General features: G+C 48.7%; 1 protein-coding gene across 1 annotated transcript; it reads right to left on the bottom strand.

Moving 5' to 3' along the window:
- Positions 1-7,397: 7,397 nt before the first annotated feature.
- Positions 7,398-12,019, bottom strand: LOC123166397 (uncharacterized). Its single transcript, XM_044584195.1, has 12 exons — positions 11,608-12,019; positions 11,338-11,497; positions 10,810-10,893; positions 10,388-10,504; positions 10,118-10,294; positions 9,824-10,027; positions 9,250-9,734; positions 8,834-8,933; positions 8,482-8,541; positions 8,303-8,395; positions 8,101-8,220; positions 7,398-7,991 (listed from the first exon to the last, which is right to left on the bottom strand). Exons 1-12 carry the CDS (start codon positions 11,691-11,693, stop codon positions 7,677-7,679), a joined length of 2,001 nt encoding a protein of 666 aa, XP_044440130.1. The 5' UTR covers positions 11,694-12,019; the 3' UTR covers positions 7,398-7,676.
- Positions 12,020-18,969: the final 6,950 nt, after the last annotated feature.

Raw genomic sequence — 18,969 nt, 5'->3', positions numbered from 1 at the left:
TAACAACATACGTTGTTCCCTTTGTCATCAGTATGTTACTTGCCCGAGATTCGATCGTCGGTATCTCGATACCTAGTTCAATCTCGTTACCGGCAAGTCTCTTTACTCGTTCCATAACACATCATCCCGCAGCTAACTTATTAGTCACAATGCTTGCAAGGCTTATAGTGATGTGCATTACCGAGTGGGCCCAGAGATACCTCTCCGACAATCGGAGTGACAAATCCTAATCTCGAAATACGCCAACCCAACAAGTACCTTTGGAGACACCTGTAGAGCACCTTTATAATCACCCATTTACGTTGTGACGTTTGGTAGCACACAAAGTGTTCCTCCGGTAAACGGGAGTTGCATAATCTCATAGTCAGAGGAACATGTATAAGTCATGAAGAAAGCAATAGCAACATACTAAACGATCGGGTGCTAAGCTAACGGAATGGGTCAAGTCAATCACGTCATTCTCCTAATGAGGTGATCTCGTTAATCAAATGACAACTTATGTCTATGGCTAGGAAACATAACCATCTTTGATTAACGAGCTAGTCAAGTAGAGGCATACTAGTGACACTCTGTTTGTCTATGTATTCACACATGTATTATGTTTCCGGTTAATACAATTCTAGCATGAATAATAAACATTTATCATGATATAAGGAAATAAATAATAACTTTATTATTGCCTCTAGGGCATATTTCCTTCAACTTCATCATCAGGTCTGACACTTTCAGATCCATGTGAATCTTGAGTACTTTCAGAAATCCTTTATCTACATGATTTTGGACAACGTGATCTTCGGGCCTACAAAAAAGTTACCCGTTGTGAGAACTTATAGTTCAGCTACATCTTTCTTATGTTACTCTAAGTTGAGTTCTAGATGACGGAAAATGGATTTGCTATTTTTTTTTATCTTGCAAAGCATATTTATTTCTATGTTTACTGAGTTAGGACTCTTAAAATGTGTAACCATAATTAGTGCCAGTTGACAAAGAAAAATTTGCATATCAACTTAAAAATAGACACTCCCAACACTAATGCCAAGTAAAAAAAAAGCACAATGTTAAGTTTTGGATGAACTAGCATATTGTGAATTTTTGACTATTAAGTTTTGGTGGATCTGCTGCATAAAGAAAATTTTAATCCCTAGCTTTTCAGAGGATAGAGGTAAATTTTGGAGGATATGCTAAAGATACTCTTGGTTTGTATTTTCAAGAGATTGCCTCCAAGCTTATACACTTGTAGGAAGAAATTTAAAGCTCAAATGGATTCTCTACAGTGAACCATGGGTCAAATCTTTCAGATGAGGGACGCTTGGGCCATTGTTGTATATGTATTTGTTGTTTATTCTTTGGAAAATGATTAGAATCATCCCGTTAATTCAACACTTCGCGTCCGCCGCGTCGAGAGCCGACCATATGTCGGTCCAGTCCCAACGTACCGCAAGTCTTACGATTTTGTAACATCGTCCATGTTTCTAAACATGGGGAATGTTGTAGTGGCAACTAGATGGTGGAGATGGATTTTTTTAGTAGCATAACCGCTGTTGCAAAAAAAAATTGCAACATAACCTCTGTTGAAAAAAAAATCTAAACATAACCTCGGTTGAAAAAAAAAATCTAAACATAACCTCGGTTGAAAAAATAACTGCAACATAACCTCTGTTGCAAAAGAAAATCTACAACACAATCTTTCTTACAAATATTTTCTACAACATGACCTCTGTTGCAAAAAAACTCTATAACACAACGTATGTTGCAAAAGTGAAGAACGGCTCAGCTCGTGAGGCGGCGGATATTTGGCCGACGTGTAGCACTCCCCTTATTCTTTTGCCTCTCTCTGTTTTTATTTAGATTTTAACTTGTATAGCTTTTTTTCCTTTTGGACCCCTTGTATAGTATTTTTTTTCCTTTTGGACCTCTTGCACTATTCATTTTTGAAAATCAATTAAAAACATAACAGAGTTCTGCTTTTTTCCTAAAAAAGGATACTCTTAGTTTGTTTGTACTGCCTTTTGTACTGATATAAAGGTTAAAGGGGTTTGTGTGTAATTGCTTGACCTCCTTTTAGCGTATAAAAAAATGAAATCGAGATGATTAAGGCACAAAAACAGTTTTGTTTCAGGACGTAGAAGCGTTGTTGTCGTTGTTTTCTTTCCGAAATGGTGCTTGCCGGTAGGACTACGCGTACAGTACTCCTACTGCCAGTTGGAAAGATGGCGTCATCAGGTTAGTAAATGTTCAAATCCAGAGCCGACTCGGATTCAAACCATCGATAGATATTGCCGCCAGTTCCACCCCTGCCCTGCCGCCCGCGTCCCCTCTTTCTTGCTCGCCCCGCCTCCCCAATTCCCGATCTGTCTGATCGGCCTCCACCGCATCCTCTTCCTCCCTCCCGCCGCCGGATCCGTGATCTCGCGATCGTCGTTTGATCGTTGCTCACGCGACTCCGCGGCCGCGACCATGGCCGGCACCACGGTGCTTCCGCCTGCTCTGCTCCCGCGCCGTAGCGCCGCCGCCGCCGCTGACCTGCACTCGAGTTGCTCCCGCGTGCGCCTAAACCCTACCTTGATGGCCAACCCCGCGGCTTCCAAGACGCCGAAGCGACCCGTGTCCGTGCGCGACGAGCAGCCGCCGGCGCCGAAGCGCGTACGCGGTGCCAGCTCCGGGGACGAGCTCCATGTCGCAGCCCCCGCCAACATCAAGAACAGCAGCAAGCTTCCGTGTTCCAGCAGCAGCAAGGATCCAAGAACCAAGCTCGCCGTCATCAAGAACCAGGTCGCCGAATCTCCGGAGAGCGCGTCGGAATCGAGGCCGCAGATGAGCATGCGCGAACTGATCGCGAAAGCTCGCCTCACCATGGCTCGCCTCGACAAGGCTCGCTCTGCCTCCGAAGAAGAGGCCAGCCGTCGGCGCGACATCGAGCGCAGCAGAGCGGAGGCCCGGCGAAAGGTGGAGCAGATGGTGGACACCGTGCAGTTCAACGACCCCTGGATCGATCCCTCCGACGTGACCAAGTCCCCTGAGGAGCTGCTCAAAGCAAGACAAAACGCATGGCGCTATCAAGCTCACCTCCTCGAGATGGCTCGTCGACGGGACATGCATCAGCAGTGATCGAAGATGGCTCAAGCGATCGAAGCAGAGGAAGAAATCATCAGCAGTGCAGCCTTGTTGGTGGCAGTCTTGCTTAGCTGAGGAAAGCAGAGGAAGCTGAGTCTGCACTCTGCAGTGCTAGTGTTGCTTAGCTGAGCTGAGGAAGCAGAGTCACTAGTGTAGTCTTGGTTGCAAGTGTGAGTATTTCACTGGCATGTTTTTCAGTAGTGCGAGTGAGATTCTTAATTAGTGTGCATTATGATCACAATTGATCACTTAATGCAAGGAATTGTTCTATGTAAAAGCATTGGATCTGATGTATGCAAGTAGCACCAGATCTCTTTCTATGTTTTCAGTCTGTTGTAGTATGTTTTATGTGAAAGCATTGGATGTGATGATCCCACCAAGAAGATCACTTCTGTGCTTTAACTACTATTTCAGATTACTTTTATTTTCCTGGAGAAGAACAGATATGTGTGCTTCGCCCAGAGAAGTTTACACCTCAACAACGCAGAATTTAGTTGTCGCGTCAGGAAGGCGCCAAAAAGCATGTTTCATTCAGTACAATTGGTGTGTATGCTATTTTCCTGGAGAAGAACAGATATGTTGTCTGAATTTTGCAACTGCTGCAAATTTCATTCAGTGCAATTGGTGCATATATGCCAGAGTGCCAGACCAGTTTCATGTCACACTCCAGAGAAAGTCAATACTTGACGGCAGTGGTGTTTACTACATTTAATTAACATATTCATTGACATGGATCAACAGGGGTAAGGCAATTACATCATCTGAATTAGCTTCATTCAAAATCAAGTCAATTACAATGAGAAACGTTGGCAACATCCACAGGTACCTTCAGCGTCATCCGCAGCTTCTCGGCTTCCTACTGAAAAAAGAAATTAGGAACGCACATTTTGACACGCTGGGAAATGGAAAGATCAGCACTGCTCTGTATATGTTTTGTAGATCCTGGGGTGACGGATTACTTCCCCCCTGTAAAGGCCATTAGTGTGTAAGAGCTAGACCTACTTTTAGCATAGCTTGCAACGTCAAGATGATGCAGACACAAAACAGTCCCGTTCCTGTTTGTCTGGCTTGCAGCAGCTCTGAACTTCAGGGTTAATGTTGTTCTTTCCTTCCCTGAATAGCATTTGTCATCAGCAGTTAAACGAACCACATGTTAAAAGGATAGTACGTATGATCATCTTGAATGGTCAAAACTTAGGCAGCGACACCATCCATATGTGCCTCCATTTGACCTTCACCTACATCTTTCTTATGTTGCTCTAAGTTGAGTTCTAGATGATGGAAAATGGAGTTGCTATCTTTCGATCTTGCAACGAATATTTATTTCTATGTTTACCAAGTTAGGACTCTTAAAATGTGTAACTACAATTAGTGCCAGTTGAGAGAAAGAAAAAATCTGCATATCAACTTTTTAAAAATTAAACATTCCCAACACTAATGCCAAGTAAAAAAAGCACAATGTTAAGTTTTGGATGAACTAGTGTACCGTGAATTTTCTTACGATTAAGTTTCGGTGGATCTGCTGCATGAATAAAAGTTTAATCCCTGTCTTTTTAAAGGATGGAGGATTAAATTTTGGTAACATCATACTCTTTAGTTTGTCTGTACTGCCTTGTGTTCTGATGAAGGTTAAAGGGGTTTGTGTGTAATTGCTTGACCTCCTTTTTTATTGACGGAAGCTTGACCTTCTTTTAGCATATACCTATCTGAAATCGATATGAAAACAGTTTTTTGTTTTTTCTTAGACTGAAAACAGTTTTGTTTCAGGACGCAGAAGTGTTGTTGGTAAAACAAGTTGAGGACTACGAGTAGTACTACCAGTTGGAAAGATAGCGTCATCACGTTAGTAAATGTTCAAATCCTGGGCCAACTCGGATTCAGACTGTAGGTTGATATAGTGGTTGCCGCCAGTTCCACCCCTGCCCCGTCTCCCGCGTCTCTTCTTTCTTGCTCGCCCCGTCTCCCCCAATTCCCAATCTACGCATCGCTTCCTCCCTCCTGCCGCCGGATCCGTGCTCTCGCGACTCCGCGGCCGCGACCATGGCCGGCACCACGGTGCTTCCGCCGTCTCTGCTCCCGCGCCGTAGCGCCGCCGCAGCTGACCTGCACTCCTGCTCCTCCCGCGTGCGCCTAAACCCTGCCTTGATGGCCAACCCCGCGGCTGCCAAGACGCCGAAGCGGCCCGTGTCCGTGCGCGACGGGCAGCCGCCGGCGAAGCGCGCGCGCGGTGCCTGCTCCGGGGGCGACCTCCATGCCGCGGTCGCCGCAAACATCAAGGGCACAAAGCTGCCGTGTCCCAGCAGCGACAGGGATCCGCTCCACTCCTCCGCGATCAAGAACCAGATCGCGGAATCTCCGGAGAGCGCGACGCAGTCGAAGCCGCCGATCAGCATGCGCCAACTGATCGAGAAAGCTCGCCTCACCATGGCTCTCCTCGACAAGGCTCGCTCTGCCTCCGAAGAAGAGGCCGGCCGTCGGCGCGACATCGAGCGCATCCGAGCGGAGGCCCGGCGAAAGGTGGAGCAGAGGGTGGACACGGTGCAGTTCAACGACCCCTGGATCCATCACTCCGACGTGACCAAGTCCCCTGAGGAGCTGCTCCAAGCAAGACAAAACGCATGGCGTTATCAAGCTCACCGCGTTGAGATGGCTCGTCGACGGGACTTTGCTCAAGCGATGCAAATCCACGAATGTGTGGTCGAGTGATCGAACCTGATTAGGAAGAAACCATCAGCAGTGCAGCCTTGTTGAGCTGAGCAAAGCAGGGGAAGCAGAGTCGGCAGTAGTCTGTAGGAGTATTTCACTGGCATGTGTTTTCAGTAGTGCGAGTGAGATTCTAAATTTGGCCATTAATTAGTGTGCATTGTGATCACAATTGATCAATTAATGCAAGGAATTGTTCTATGTAGTAAAAGCATTGGACCTGATGTATGCAAGAAGCACCAGATCTGTTCCTATGTTTTCAATCTGTTGTAGTATGTTTTATGTGATAGCATTGGATGTGATGATCCCACCAAGAAGATCACTTTTGTGCTTGAACTACTATTCCAGATGACTGCTATTTTCCGGGAGAAGAACAGATATATTGTCTGAATTTTACACCTCAACAATGCAGAATTTATTAGTCACATCACGAAGGCGCCAAAAAGCATGTTTCATTCAGTACAAGTAGTGTATATGCTATTCCTGGAGAAGAACAGATATGTTGTCTGAATTTTGCAACTGCTGCAGATTTCATTCAGTAGAATTGGTGTATATGCCAGACAAGATTCATGTCACACTGCAGAGGAAATCAATACTTGACGGCAATGGTGTTTTACTTCACTTAATTAGCATATTCATTGACATGACATGGATCAGCAGGGGTAAGGGGACTGTATCATCTGAATTAGCTTCATTCAAAATCAAGTCAATTACAATGAGAAACGCGGGCAACATCCACAGGTACCTTCCGCGCCATCTGCAGCTTCTCGGCTTCCTCCTGAAGAGAAATTAGGAGTTGCACATTTTGACACGCTGGGAAATGGAAAGATTAGCTCTGCACTGTACATGCTTGTAGATCCTCTGGGATGCCCGATTCTTCTTCCTCTGTAAAAGCCATTAGTTTGTTTGCATCTTGTGTGCTAATAAAGGGGCTTGTGTGTCAGAGCAGACCTCCTTTAGCATAGCTTTGCAAGTTTGCAACGTCAAGAGGATGCAGACACAAGACAGTTCTGTTCCTGGTTGTCTGACTTGCAGCAGCTCTGAACTTCTGGGTTAATGTTGTTGTTTCCTTCCCTAAACAGAACTTGTCATCAGCAGTTAAACGAACCACCAGTTAAAAAGATACTGTAGTAAGTACGTAGTATGGTCATCTTGAATGGTCAAAACTTAGGCAGCGACACCATCCATCTTTTGCCACCATTTGGCCATGCCCAGTCATCGGTCTCCAGTTCTCAAGGCAAAACTTGCAGCAAGACATTCAGGAACACTAGCCACCGGGGTCGGTGTAACGCTACTGACTATAGTTCTTACCCTTATACGGCGTGTACACTCTACGGAGTACAAGCGCAATCCTATTCCAGGGAGCACACCACAGGTTCAGAGCCCAGTTCCAGACAGTCAGTGGCGTTGGAAATGATGCCATGAGAATCGGAGACAAAAGGCACCGGTGGTGGCTTATCATGCTCGCGCGTGCTGCCGGCCTCACCCTCACCATGGAAAAGCCGGCAGTCAGGTAACATGATGTTGCCATCCTCTCTTTCCAACCAGCAGTAAAACTTGTAAAACAGGATCAGCAACACTTGTAAAAGTTTATCCTTCCATGTTTTGTTATCCAATCTATATATTCTACCACTCCGTGCTAAAGGGAGCTCAAGCAAAATTACACGCAGCTCCCTTTATTACTACACATACACAGGACGCAAGCAAACCAACCAATCAATGGCCTTTACAGAGAGCAACAAACAAAAAGAATCAGCCTCCCCCGGAGTCTACACAACATGTACAGAGCAACATGTACAGAGTCTGTCAAAATGCTCACTCTTGGTCTCTCTCCATTGCCGAGATCGATCTGCGTCTGCCTAGCGCTGGTCGTCGGGCAGGAAGAGGTACCGGAACGTGGAGTCGAACGGGACGACGGTGAAGCTGCGGAAGCCGAGGAGCCGCTGCTTGCGCGACGACGTGGTGTCCTGCACCGCCGCGACCTGGGCCGGCGTCAGCTGCCGGCAGATCCAGTCGGCCAGCAGCGAGTCCTCCACCGTGCCCTTGCCGTAGCTCTGCAGCAGCGCCGGGACCGTCAGCTTCCCCTTGTCGTTGATCCCGACCGACGCCCGGATGTAGTCCCTCATCGACTCTTGCAGCTGCTGCCGAACGTTCTCGGCCGAGAAAATCCTCACCTGTTACATAACAAGTTGTCTCATCATTTTTCAAAATAATACTTATGGTAACGGTCAGTATTGGTTTATTTTAACACGTTGACAGCGTATACACGCTGACAACACTTACAGCAGGTGAGGAGAACATCCCGCTGCTCAGTGCAAACAACGCCAGGGGCTCCGTGTCGTCGACCGAATACCTCTCGTGCTCCTCGGTGACCCTGAACTTGTGAAGGGCTAACATCAAAGACTGAAAAGGAGGAAAAACCGTAAGATGAATCATTACTTGTATGACAAAGAAATGAAATCGACAAATGAGGAACGGATAGTACGATTTGTGGCCGGTGTGCTGGGTTCTTCATCTTCAGGATCATAAACTCTATCTCAGCTGCACTCAAGGACTGCCCACCAACCTTGTAACAGGCCTGCAACATTAGCTTAGGTTGGTTAATGATATGTTCTCAAATAAACATTGGTTATAACCACCAAATAAGTGCTCCATTAGACAAACCTTCTGCATTAGCGAGAAAAGCTTAATGTCGTTTGCGGGGACTCCATATGCTAAATATGCCTGCAAGAGAACATGCACATAATTTGGTATGTGAGCGGCCAAGAATAACAGCAACACATGGCCCGTGAATAATTGACAGTGGGGCATAAAGCAGCAACTTGTTTTCCAACACATAATTCAATGGAACTACCAAATATTTAAAATCACCACAACAACTATTTTGACACAACACTAACTATTGCCTTCAAAGCTCCTACTGATAAAAACATGAACACGATTTGCGAACCAAGAAGAAATACTTTTCGTCTTTCCATGTATGCTAAGCAATCACTAAGCAATGGATGTTACTTACATGCATTATTAAGGCATTGTAAAGGTTGATCCAAAACGCTAGCCGCTCGTCGCAGTTCATACGGGTAGGATCAACCTTTGATAGTTGCTCCACAAGGGACCTGCGGACAAAGAATAGTTAAACAGTTACATCATGCCATCGCATGAACAACATCCTTTGTTCACATAACCAACACCATGTGGTGCTCTATTGGGCTATAAGGTAAAAACAAACACTTTTGAGACCTTCATTTACAAATGTAGCTTTTGTGGTTACATTTTTTCAGTAAGTAGTACTACTACATCATGTCATGTGCTCCATTGTTACTCCAGGCTGTCTCAAATAGTTTTCCCTCCAGTTCATCTAAATTCTGTTTATGTAAACATGCAATTAGTTCATTGGTATTAATTTCTTTAGGCAAGTGTTCAACAAAAAACCTGAATTTTTGGAGAGCATCAGATGCATATTCAAGCTGTTCCTTGCATACATTCATCCAAGATACTTCGGCTACTGAACAGTACTTCCCAATGTCTCTTCGAGCTTCCTTCCCATTAACACTGTACGGATCAAAGTTCCCCACTTCATTTATAATATCATCATCGTGATCTGAATCAACTGAAGGGCTTCGCAACACTGAGGCCATTAAAGATGAATCTGACACAGACGTAAATGTAGAGCCAGATAAACATCCCGCTGATGAAGACGAATTATCAGAAGACAACTTTGGTGATATCTTCGATGATCGAGATAAATGTAGGAAGATATCTCTCATGCAGCGCACCATCTCTCCAGAGAGCTGATTCGGATTGTTGCACATGTTTCCATTCATGCCGTGTTTCTTTGGATCAGATTCGTTAAATGACAATGCATCTATTCCAAGATACTCTTTGCCATCCTTCTCTGTAGAGCTTGGTTCTTGCATCTGCAGGAACAGGAAAATTTTACTTGACTGACAACTCCAAATATTTTGCATAAAACATAAACTACTGGTAAATGGGCATGAAATAGGACCTCTTCATCTTGGTGTTCTTCTAGAAATATATTTAGAGTGACATCTTGGTGCTCTTCTAGCTGCCCACTTGTAGACACCTTCTCCCTATTTTCACTCTCTTTTTCAACATCGTGCCGTTCTTCAAGTTCAGGGTATCGATATTCTTCCATTGACTGAACTGACTCATATTCCTCCAACTTAAAATCTCTTAAGGCCGATGTGTGCTTTGAAAGCAAAACAAACAAACCGTCAGAAACTCCATACAGAAATAAGAGCTTCATCCCAATGAGACTATTGCTACAAAGAGAACTTACTTCATCCCATGTGCATTTACTAGTTGATGGTGTCGATAGTAAGCATTCTGGATTACTTTCTACAAGTAACCTTTCAGTCCTTACATGACACAGTTGGTAGCGTAAATCGCTTAGATCCGTCTCGAGCTTTGAGATAGTGATTTCTAAAGAGGATATGCTATCTACGAGCTCCTGCGCCTGGAAATAAAATGTTAAAAATAGTATTCAATGGTGGCCGTCTACAATCACATGAAGTAAATTACAAATATATGTGCATTGATGTGTGCACACCTTGTTTGGTAGTTTTGTGGAAGATTTAAGTATCAGCTCGGCATCGTGTGCGACGGCATCTGTCAACGCCAGATGCATGTCGATCTCTTCCTGGAGTTGCCTCTGCAAATTCCTGACCTGTGGTATGTAATCACATCTGAGAATACTAGATCTCATTCCTTTGAACTTGCTCAATATATGCCATAAAACCCAAGTCATGCATATATGTATAAATTCTACAAAACTGCTTAAGAAAATGGCGAGCATAAGCAGCCTATTCAGAGGATCATCCCCAGAAGGAATTTTCAGCCAAACAGAGGAACACAACAAGCTGTCACAACTCACAACCCAAATGGAAGCAGAACTATTTCAACTGTAGACAGCAGCACAGCAGCACAAGCATCTAAATTTCAGAGAAGATGAAGCAATTGGAAGGCACTCACTTCCTGCTCGAGCTGCGATCTGTCCCGCCGCATGCCGCCCCTCCGGACCCCTTGCCTCTTGCCGCCACCATTGCTGCTATCATCCTGCAATGGGAACGCCACATCACTTAATCAGGTTCATGGATCACCTGAAACATTCCAGTGAACAGGATTGCCGCCGGGTGAAACCAATCGGCCGGGGAGGAGAATGCAGACAGTTGACGCGGCGAACAGAGTGGAAAACGCCCAAATTTCTCAGTGAGAGCAGGTGAAAAACTACTGGAGCACTAGCAAGCAAAGGGGAAAGTGGCATCTCGTCCACTCTGGTGGCCCTCGAATTCAGCACGCGAGCAGACAGCTTGTCTGAAGCTGATGATTCGCGCTGCTGCTGCCAATGGCGGGGAATTCACAAAAACAGCACCGTGTTTGGAGAATTCCCGGAGCGGAAATTCTCGTGCGGCGAAGCAAGAAATCGGACGTTGACTGTACGGACGCGACGCATTGATTCACCAGAGAAGAAAGGAGTGGGGTAGAAGACGAGAAACCAACCGCGGAGCAACTCGCCGACGACGACGCCTCCCCGCTCCCCGCCGCGAGACGCAGCGGGCGCTGCTGCTCCGGCGGCGGCGTGGGGCCCGCGTCGCCGCCGCGCGCCCGCCGGGCCCCGCCGCCGCCCATCCGCCGCATCGCCCTCTGGATCGAGCCGCCCCTGCGCGCGCGGGCCAAGAAAAGAAGCAGCAGCAGCAGCTTTGGTGAGCAAACCAACACCCAAATCAAGAGCGCGGAAGCAGACGAAGAGAGGGAGAGGCAGGGGCTGACAGGGTCACGGAGGAGCGCATCTTGTCGGACGCCACGGCCACGGCCGCCGCTGCCGCCAGCGCGTCCTCCGCGCGGACGCACAGCATCCACCGCTCTCTCAGAGACTCCTCCCAGCGCGGCGCGGTACGTACTGGTCGTGGCACTAAACTAAGCGCCTCCGGAGAGCCGGACACCGGGAAGGGAACGGGGCAAACGACAACGGTGGCAGCAAAGTCTATCTACCCGTCGGTAATGACATGCGTTTTGTGCTGGCGATCATGGCGACTGCCGATCGAGCGTGACGACCAGCTTAGCTCACGCACGCTCGCCCACACTATGACACTAGTGAGCTCGTAGTGAGTGAGCCCACGACGCTGCGCCGCAATAATCGTCTCGGGGACGAGACATGGCGCCGCAGGCCAGGGGCGTCTCGTCGATCGATCGATCGATCGACCAGGTTCCCAGATTTTGGCCGCGGCGAGTGCGCGACCGGCGGGCGGGGCCCGCGGCATAGTGACCGAGAGAGGGACGGTTTGTTGGTGGAGTTGGTGAGAGGGATGGATCGAGTCTTTGGCTGGTTGCGCTTCGGCCGGTCCGGTCCGGAAAGGAGACGCAGCTCGTGCCATGTCGCGTTGAGTGCTGGCTGATTGATTGTGTTGGACTGTTGGTGGTACGTACTACTACTAGGAGGAGTAGAGTAGGTGTGCGGTTTATGTTTGTGTCCATGGGCGAGCGATGGTGGCCAGGTCGGGGGGTCACGCCCTTCTGATCTGAGCTCAACTCGTGAAAATTGCACCTTTGCCAGGTGGTGGAGCTCCTTTTCCTCCGCTGCTGCTGCTGCGTAACTTCGTTCTGGGCCGGTGAAATGAGCTTGAGCTACTGCAGACTGCAGTAATAGTAGTAGCTGTAGATGGTGATCTTATCGCTTTGGTGAAAGAGAGAAGGATCCGTTCGTTGACGTCGCGCGCGCGCGCGCGTGAAACTTCTTGCCTCCGTACCACTCGAACAGCGGCAGCGGCATCGGATCGGGATCTCCGCCGGGAGGGTGGCCGAGCGCGCGCGCGGAGCGGCCGGCAGCAGCCTTTTCGCAAGCGCGCTTTGCTCTTTTGCCCCGCTGCTGCTGGTGCTGGGCGACTCCGTGTCCATCCATCAAAAGCAGAGCCCTTTTCTACTCCACGGTGACGACTGGTCATGGCTCGGAGAATTGATCTACCCGCGCGTGTTGCTTCGTCCGTCGGTATAGGCCCTGTTTGGATTATGGGATTAGAGCTAGTTTGGGTTAGTTGGGGGCTTAAATAACCCAAAAGTATCCAAACAGGTAGGGTTAGAGTGGGTTAGTTCCATCTAACCCAACTATCCCGATGGAGAGGTGCTTATTTGAGTTAGAGTGGGTTAGAAAATAACTTTAACTCTAACTGTGTTAGAGTATCCAAACAGGGCCATAAGAGCATCTCCGACCGACGTCGACTCTCAAACCTCACGGTTCAAATCATGAAAGTCATCCAATACAGACCTGTATCGGTCCGCCCAAAGGTCCGGACGTACTTTCTTCTATAAACCGAAGACAAACATGGGGCTTTACGGACGTTCGGACCGCTCCCAAGACCACGTCTGACCGCCGTGGCCCACCGAAAACCCCTCAACCGCATCTTCCGCGCTTTTCGTCGAACGCCCACGGCATTCATGTCAGCCCAGAGCATGCAGCGGCTGGCATTGATACCGCGATTTGACCGGATGGGAGGGCGGCGCTAACAGACGTGACCACTGGGGCGTCGCTGATTCGATGCGGACGCCGCGTCCCGAGGAACCAACTCCGGCCGCTGCGCTGCATTGAAGCAGGCTGACCACCCCTTGGCCTGGTCTGGCCGCGACTATTTAAGCCATGCGTCGGCGACGCACAGAGGCACACTCCCCCTCTTCAAGCACCGGCCCCTTCCCTCCCCCGTCTTCGTGCCCAAGCCCCTCCTCCTCTCTGAGCCCAGCAGCGATGCCGAAGTCATGGTGCTTCGCGTCGGCAGGTGGATTCGGTGAAAGCTCCTCATCCAGTGGTTTCCTTTAAATAGCTCGTAAGGCTTGATTGTATTACCGTTATGCAAAAGTAATGGAAAGTGGTTATGCCCAGTTCAAAAAAAAATCCTCGTCAGGTGGTTCTCGGTGCCGCCGCCCACGCTCTCTGGGCCCTTCGGCGTCCACGGCAGCAGACAGAGTCTGTGGAAGCTCCTCATTAGATGGTTCTTGGCACCGCCGCCCACGCTCTCCCGCCCTTCGGCGTCCACGGCGGCCGACTCCTCCGCCAAGGAGGATATGACAACGAGGAAGACTAGACGCCACAAAAGCTGCCCGACTCCCCTCGGAGAGCGCTGTGACGAACGAAGATTTCGCCCGTCAGATCGAGATAACATTCGCTCCGTCACATGGGCCTGTGGCCACCATCGCTTGCGCGCGTCAAGGAGGAGCTGTCATCCCCTAACGCAACATCGCATGAAGCGCGAGCTGATGTCCCTGCTTCGGTCGGTCAAGGACGAGCTCGCCTCGCCCAAATGCAACTGCGGCGTCCAGATCGGATGCTGCGTCAAGGACGAGCCGTCGTCGCCCGCACCACCAGGGCCAAGGACAAGCTGGTACGGGCGCATGGATGCGCCCTCGTCATCTCGCCATCAAGGAGGAGCTGCCGCCCGTGATGAAGAAGGCGTGGGGCCGCCTCCTCCACTACCTCAGAGGAGGCGGTTATGGCGGTGCCTCGGGCTCAAGGGCCGTTGTATCTGAGGCGGAGCACGCGCCGAGGCAGTAGGCGAGGTATGACGGGCGCAATGCCACTCGCTGCTCCGCATTTGCCAAGAGCGACGTTGCGCCGGATTGGGTCCGCAATGCCCCTGACCTCGCCGCCACGTGGGTGTTTGACCGCTCCGTGACCACCACACCAGGCGTCGACGACGCCTTGACGGCGAGCTCGCCAAGATTGGCGAGGAGGGGTCGGTTAGCGACTGCTCCGCCAACGCCATCGCGGCAAGGCCGCCGCCAGGACTTCGAAGGCAACGTTGGCAGTGGTCGCGGCAGCACTCCGCACCACGCAGCAGGAGGCGAAGTGGCTCCTCCGGGAGCAGCAAGCAGCCGTCGGACAAGGCTGCTGCGGCCCTCCGGCGTCGTACCGCCGCTGGAGGGACCACGACGACGGCACCGACGATGACGCCGGTGCAGCAAGGTAGGGCGGCCACGCGTACGAGGTGGTCGTCCGATATAGGGATCAGGTTTTTTCCTAAATTTTTTGTTAAACGATCGAAATATCGGCCTTTTTATGTAAATTATAACTAACTTGAATGAATTTCGCCGTGTTTGAATGAATTTTGCCCGGTCAATTCGAATTGTTGTTGAAATATACGCGAGCAACATTGGATGGCGGCATGCGGCGTCAGTGTCTACGTACTGGTCCCCGTTCGCGGATGGATGCCGAAGAAAATTTGCGAGTCGGCGTTGGTGATGCCCTAAAGCCAACTCCAACACGCGACCCCAAATGGTTCGGCCGCGTCCGTTTGGGGGTAAACGGACAGAACAAGCCGCGCAATGCGCGGGAACAAACAAACCGTTGTCTGTTTTTGGTCCGCTTTCGACCCATTCCCGGCCCAAAGTTGGGCCACGTTTGCAGCCGAACGGACACGCGCAGACGGACGCGACGCGCACCCTAGTCCTCCCTGACCCGCCCGTCAAGGACACAACCACTTTTCTCTTCCCTCTGGCCTCCGCCCTCCGCCGCCACCGTCGCCACCGCCACCCCAGTTCCCGTCCGCGTCGTCCGATATAGGGTTTAGGTATTTTCCTAATTTTTGTGTTAAACGGTCGAAATATCGACCTTCTTATGTAAATTATAACTAAACTTGAATGAATTCCACCGTATTTAAACAAATTTTGTCCGATTAGTTTAAATTGTTGTTGAAATGTATGCAGACAACATTGGATGGCGGTCTTCGGCATGAGTGTCTACGGACTGGCCCCCTATTCACGGACGGATGCCGAAGAAAATTTGTGGGTAGGTCTTCGAGATGCCTTAAACAAAGCGAAGAGGGGGAGGGTCGGAGGCTAGAGCGGATTATTAATCCGATTCAGTGTGGTCGGCACGCCGCACGGCACGGAATGCGATGGGGTCTACTGCCAAGTTCGGTCGACTCTGCTCGTGCGTGGTCCACGGTTTCCACTGTGGTGGTAGCATACTGTTCACGCATGTCCGGCAACAGCTGCTGGGTAGTACTGCTGCTTTTTTTCTTTCTGTCGTCGTGTAAATGCTTGCTGCTTTCGCACGGCTAGAGTTTTCCGGCCGGGCCGTACTAGTTCGTTTAAGCCCTGGAGGATCGACCGACCGACCGAGCGAGCACGGGGTTTACAGTGGCGTGTTTAATTTGCTTGTCATCATTTACTGTGTACAGTAAAAAAATACTCAAGTCAGCCACGGACTTGGGGTGGTTTCGAGTTGAGAAAAAACTTGATAATGAGCGAACGATCGCTAGGAGGGAAGGCAACTGCAAACATTTTGCTGATAACTTCAGTTGTTGCGGGAATGACAATGATGACGAATTTCGCTTGTAAGCACAGCAATTTTCTAGCGAAAAACAGGATTGGAACGGGGTTGCCATTGCTCGACCAACACAAATTGTCATCAAAATCGTTCGCAAATGACACCCACTTCTAGCGAACATTCTTTGGGTATTGAGGAACAAAAAAAAACTGGGACAGTCCTTACATACATAAATGTAAAAGTTCAGTGCATCTTCTGAATATATAGACAAAAGTCTATGGCAGCTTAGGAATTTGAGTGGGAGCCTAGGGCCCCTTACTCTTTTATTACTCGGCGTAACATGTGTTCACTACTGAATTTAGTGTCCTTCAAACTTACTCCCTCTGTAAACTAATATAAGAGTGTTTAGATCACTACTTTAGTGATCTAAACGCTCTTATATTAGTTTACGGAGGGAGTATGTTTTTCTTTTCTTTTTGTTCCATGTACCCCTCTTCCTTCCCAACCAGATTCGACACCCAAGTGGCTGGAGGTCTAGAGCATAGGTGAAGGCTATGGACCAAACTCCGATGCATAACTTTTTTCGAACACTTTCGAGTTCGTTTGATCGGATTCTGAACGAGACTCTCAGCACAGGTCCAAAACTTCCAATCAATACTCCAATTGTACCTCTAAGCGTGACTTGAACTTTTATGCAAGGTTTCTAGTTTATAACATCTTTGTCGTCCATGGTACTTTCAAGAAACTGGTTCAGTGCATCTGATATGTCTTATATGTATCTATAATGTTAGTATTGTTCATGCCATATCATCATTATATTAGGCAATTTTTTGCGTTTTACTTGGACTAACATATTAATAAAGTTCTTAGAGCCAACTCATGGTTTTGGTTTTAAGAAGTACTTGCAGTTATGGAAAAAAATCCTAAAAATTGTAGAAGTCATTTTTATGTTGAGAAGGACCTACAGAACTAGACCGGGGTACCCGGGGTGGATGCCCAGGGGTCGAGGTGCCCCAACATGATGCTTGGTTTGCCGTGGGGTAAAATATAACAATAAGATAGGGGAGGAAACGAGGCTTGATCTAGCGACGCGAGGTGAGTGACACAAGGATTATACAGGTTCAGGCCCCTCTGCGGTGGAGGTCAAAGCCCTAGTCCCGTTCTCAGGAAGGTGTTTCTTGTGTATGTTTTTTTGTTACAAAGGTTCCGAATCTGTAACCAGATGTCAAGGGTATGCTTATATGAAGTTCGCCACCCTTGGGGTGCCACTACATTACATGTGAGTTCAAGAGAGTTCAATGCACATCCACTACTATAGGTAACGGATGTTCTAATGACTAGTAGTAACGCCAGGTTTCAAGGCGAAAGAAGTCCACATAACCTCCTCAGGTTTCAAGAATCAGCCATTGAATCCCCTCAATTGTAACACCGGGTATTTCACCCCCTGTTGTTTAGAAAACCAGACAAAGCACCCCCTACAAGCGGTTTCACTAGGCAATTTTGCAGTGTGGCACGAGTCAACGGGAGGAAAACGCTAAGGTGGACATAGGGCCTACCTGTCAGAGTCTCAAATCACTGCCCTGCTATGAAGCAACTCATAGTGCCGGATGGTGCTTCTCCTGCTACTTTGTCCAACGTTCGTGCCAAGGATGAGTACTTGTTGGAGTTGTTCAAGGCGACAATACGAAGGCTTGTCCAGAACTGGTCGCTGCAGGCCACAGGGCAAGAAGAGAGCCATGTCGCCAGGCACCACCCGAGGCAGATGGGAAGTACGTGAGCACAAGGGCCATGCATGGGCGCCTGGGCAAAGGTGCATCACAGACACAGAGGAGTGGGCAGCAACTGTGGTAGGACTACTTGCGGCGATTCGATCACTTCGAGTGTCGCGTGTGTTACAATGTCAGTGGTGACCAACTGTAACTGAGACCGGTCTTGTGTGGAGGTATAGAATCGATCAACACTGAGATGCTTCAACAAATCAATCAACCATTTGAAGCCAACAAATCGATAATGTTGACATGATTCTCTAACTAATAAATTAGCCTGAGAAACATCTGGGCAACAAATCAATGGGTTAGGTCGAGTGCCACGTAGCTCTTCTCCAGGGCCAAGTCGACAAGTGTTAGGATCAAAGCGGCGGCCCTCGATTGGGCCAGTTTGGACGTGAGCGACGGGGTGGGAGCTACATGATCTGGTGGCAACGTGGATTTTGATGGCAAGGAAACACGACCAAAGCAGCGGCGGGCATTCCATGGGAAAGCATGTGATTGCATGCTTGGTGGACAAAAACCCTATCAAAACCACCTCCAAAGCTCTCAGGGGGTGTTTGAGTGGTTTCATAAAGCTTAGAGGGTGGCATACCCGGTTTTACAATTGAGGGGGCTAAGTGGTCGATTTGGGAAATCTAAGGGAGTTATGTGGACTTCTTTTGCAAGGCTTGGAAATGCCTCAATTAATGCTTTTGACCATTGAATTGCGTTGAGCCGAGTGAAGTCCATCTGAGTGAGGATATGTCATTTTTTAATCTGAACCCATTGACATAATTCTTCACACAGGTATCCCATATCCAGTGACAAAAACCTTTATGCTACTGATGTTATCTTGGCACATAGAGTGTGTTTGGTTGCAACTCTGGGGCATATTTGCCTGTCCTGAGATATCCCTGAGATGTGCCTGGACATTGTTTGGTTGGCTACCTGGATTCACAGGCACATCCCTGGCCTGGAGCTCGTGGCAACTTGATTAGCTTGGCTAGCTCCCAGGCAGGTTGCTTAGCTTGTTCCAGGCTCACGGGAGAGGACGCCTGGGTTCCAGGCGGATGTCATTTTTGGCTCATTAGCACATGTTGTTGGGAAACGTAGCATGCAATTTCAAAA

The sequence above is a fragment of the Triticum aestivum genome, chromosome 7D, assembly GCF_018294505.1.
Source record: "Triticum aestivum cultivar Chinese Spring chromosome 7D, IWGSC CS RefSeq v2.1, whole genome shotgun sequence".
Taxonomy (NCBI): Eukaryota; Viridiplantae; Streptophyta; class Magnoliopsida; order Poales; family Poaceae; genus Triticum; species Triticum aestivum.
This window is presented reverse-complemented; position numbering and strand designations above follow the sequence as displayed.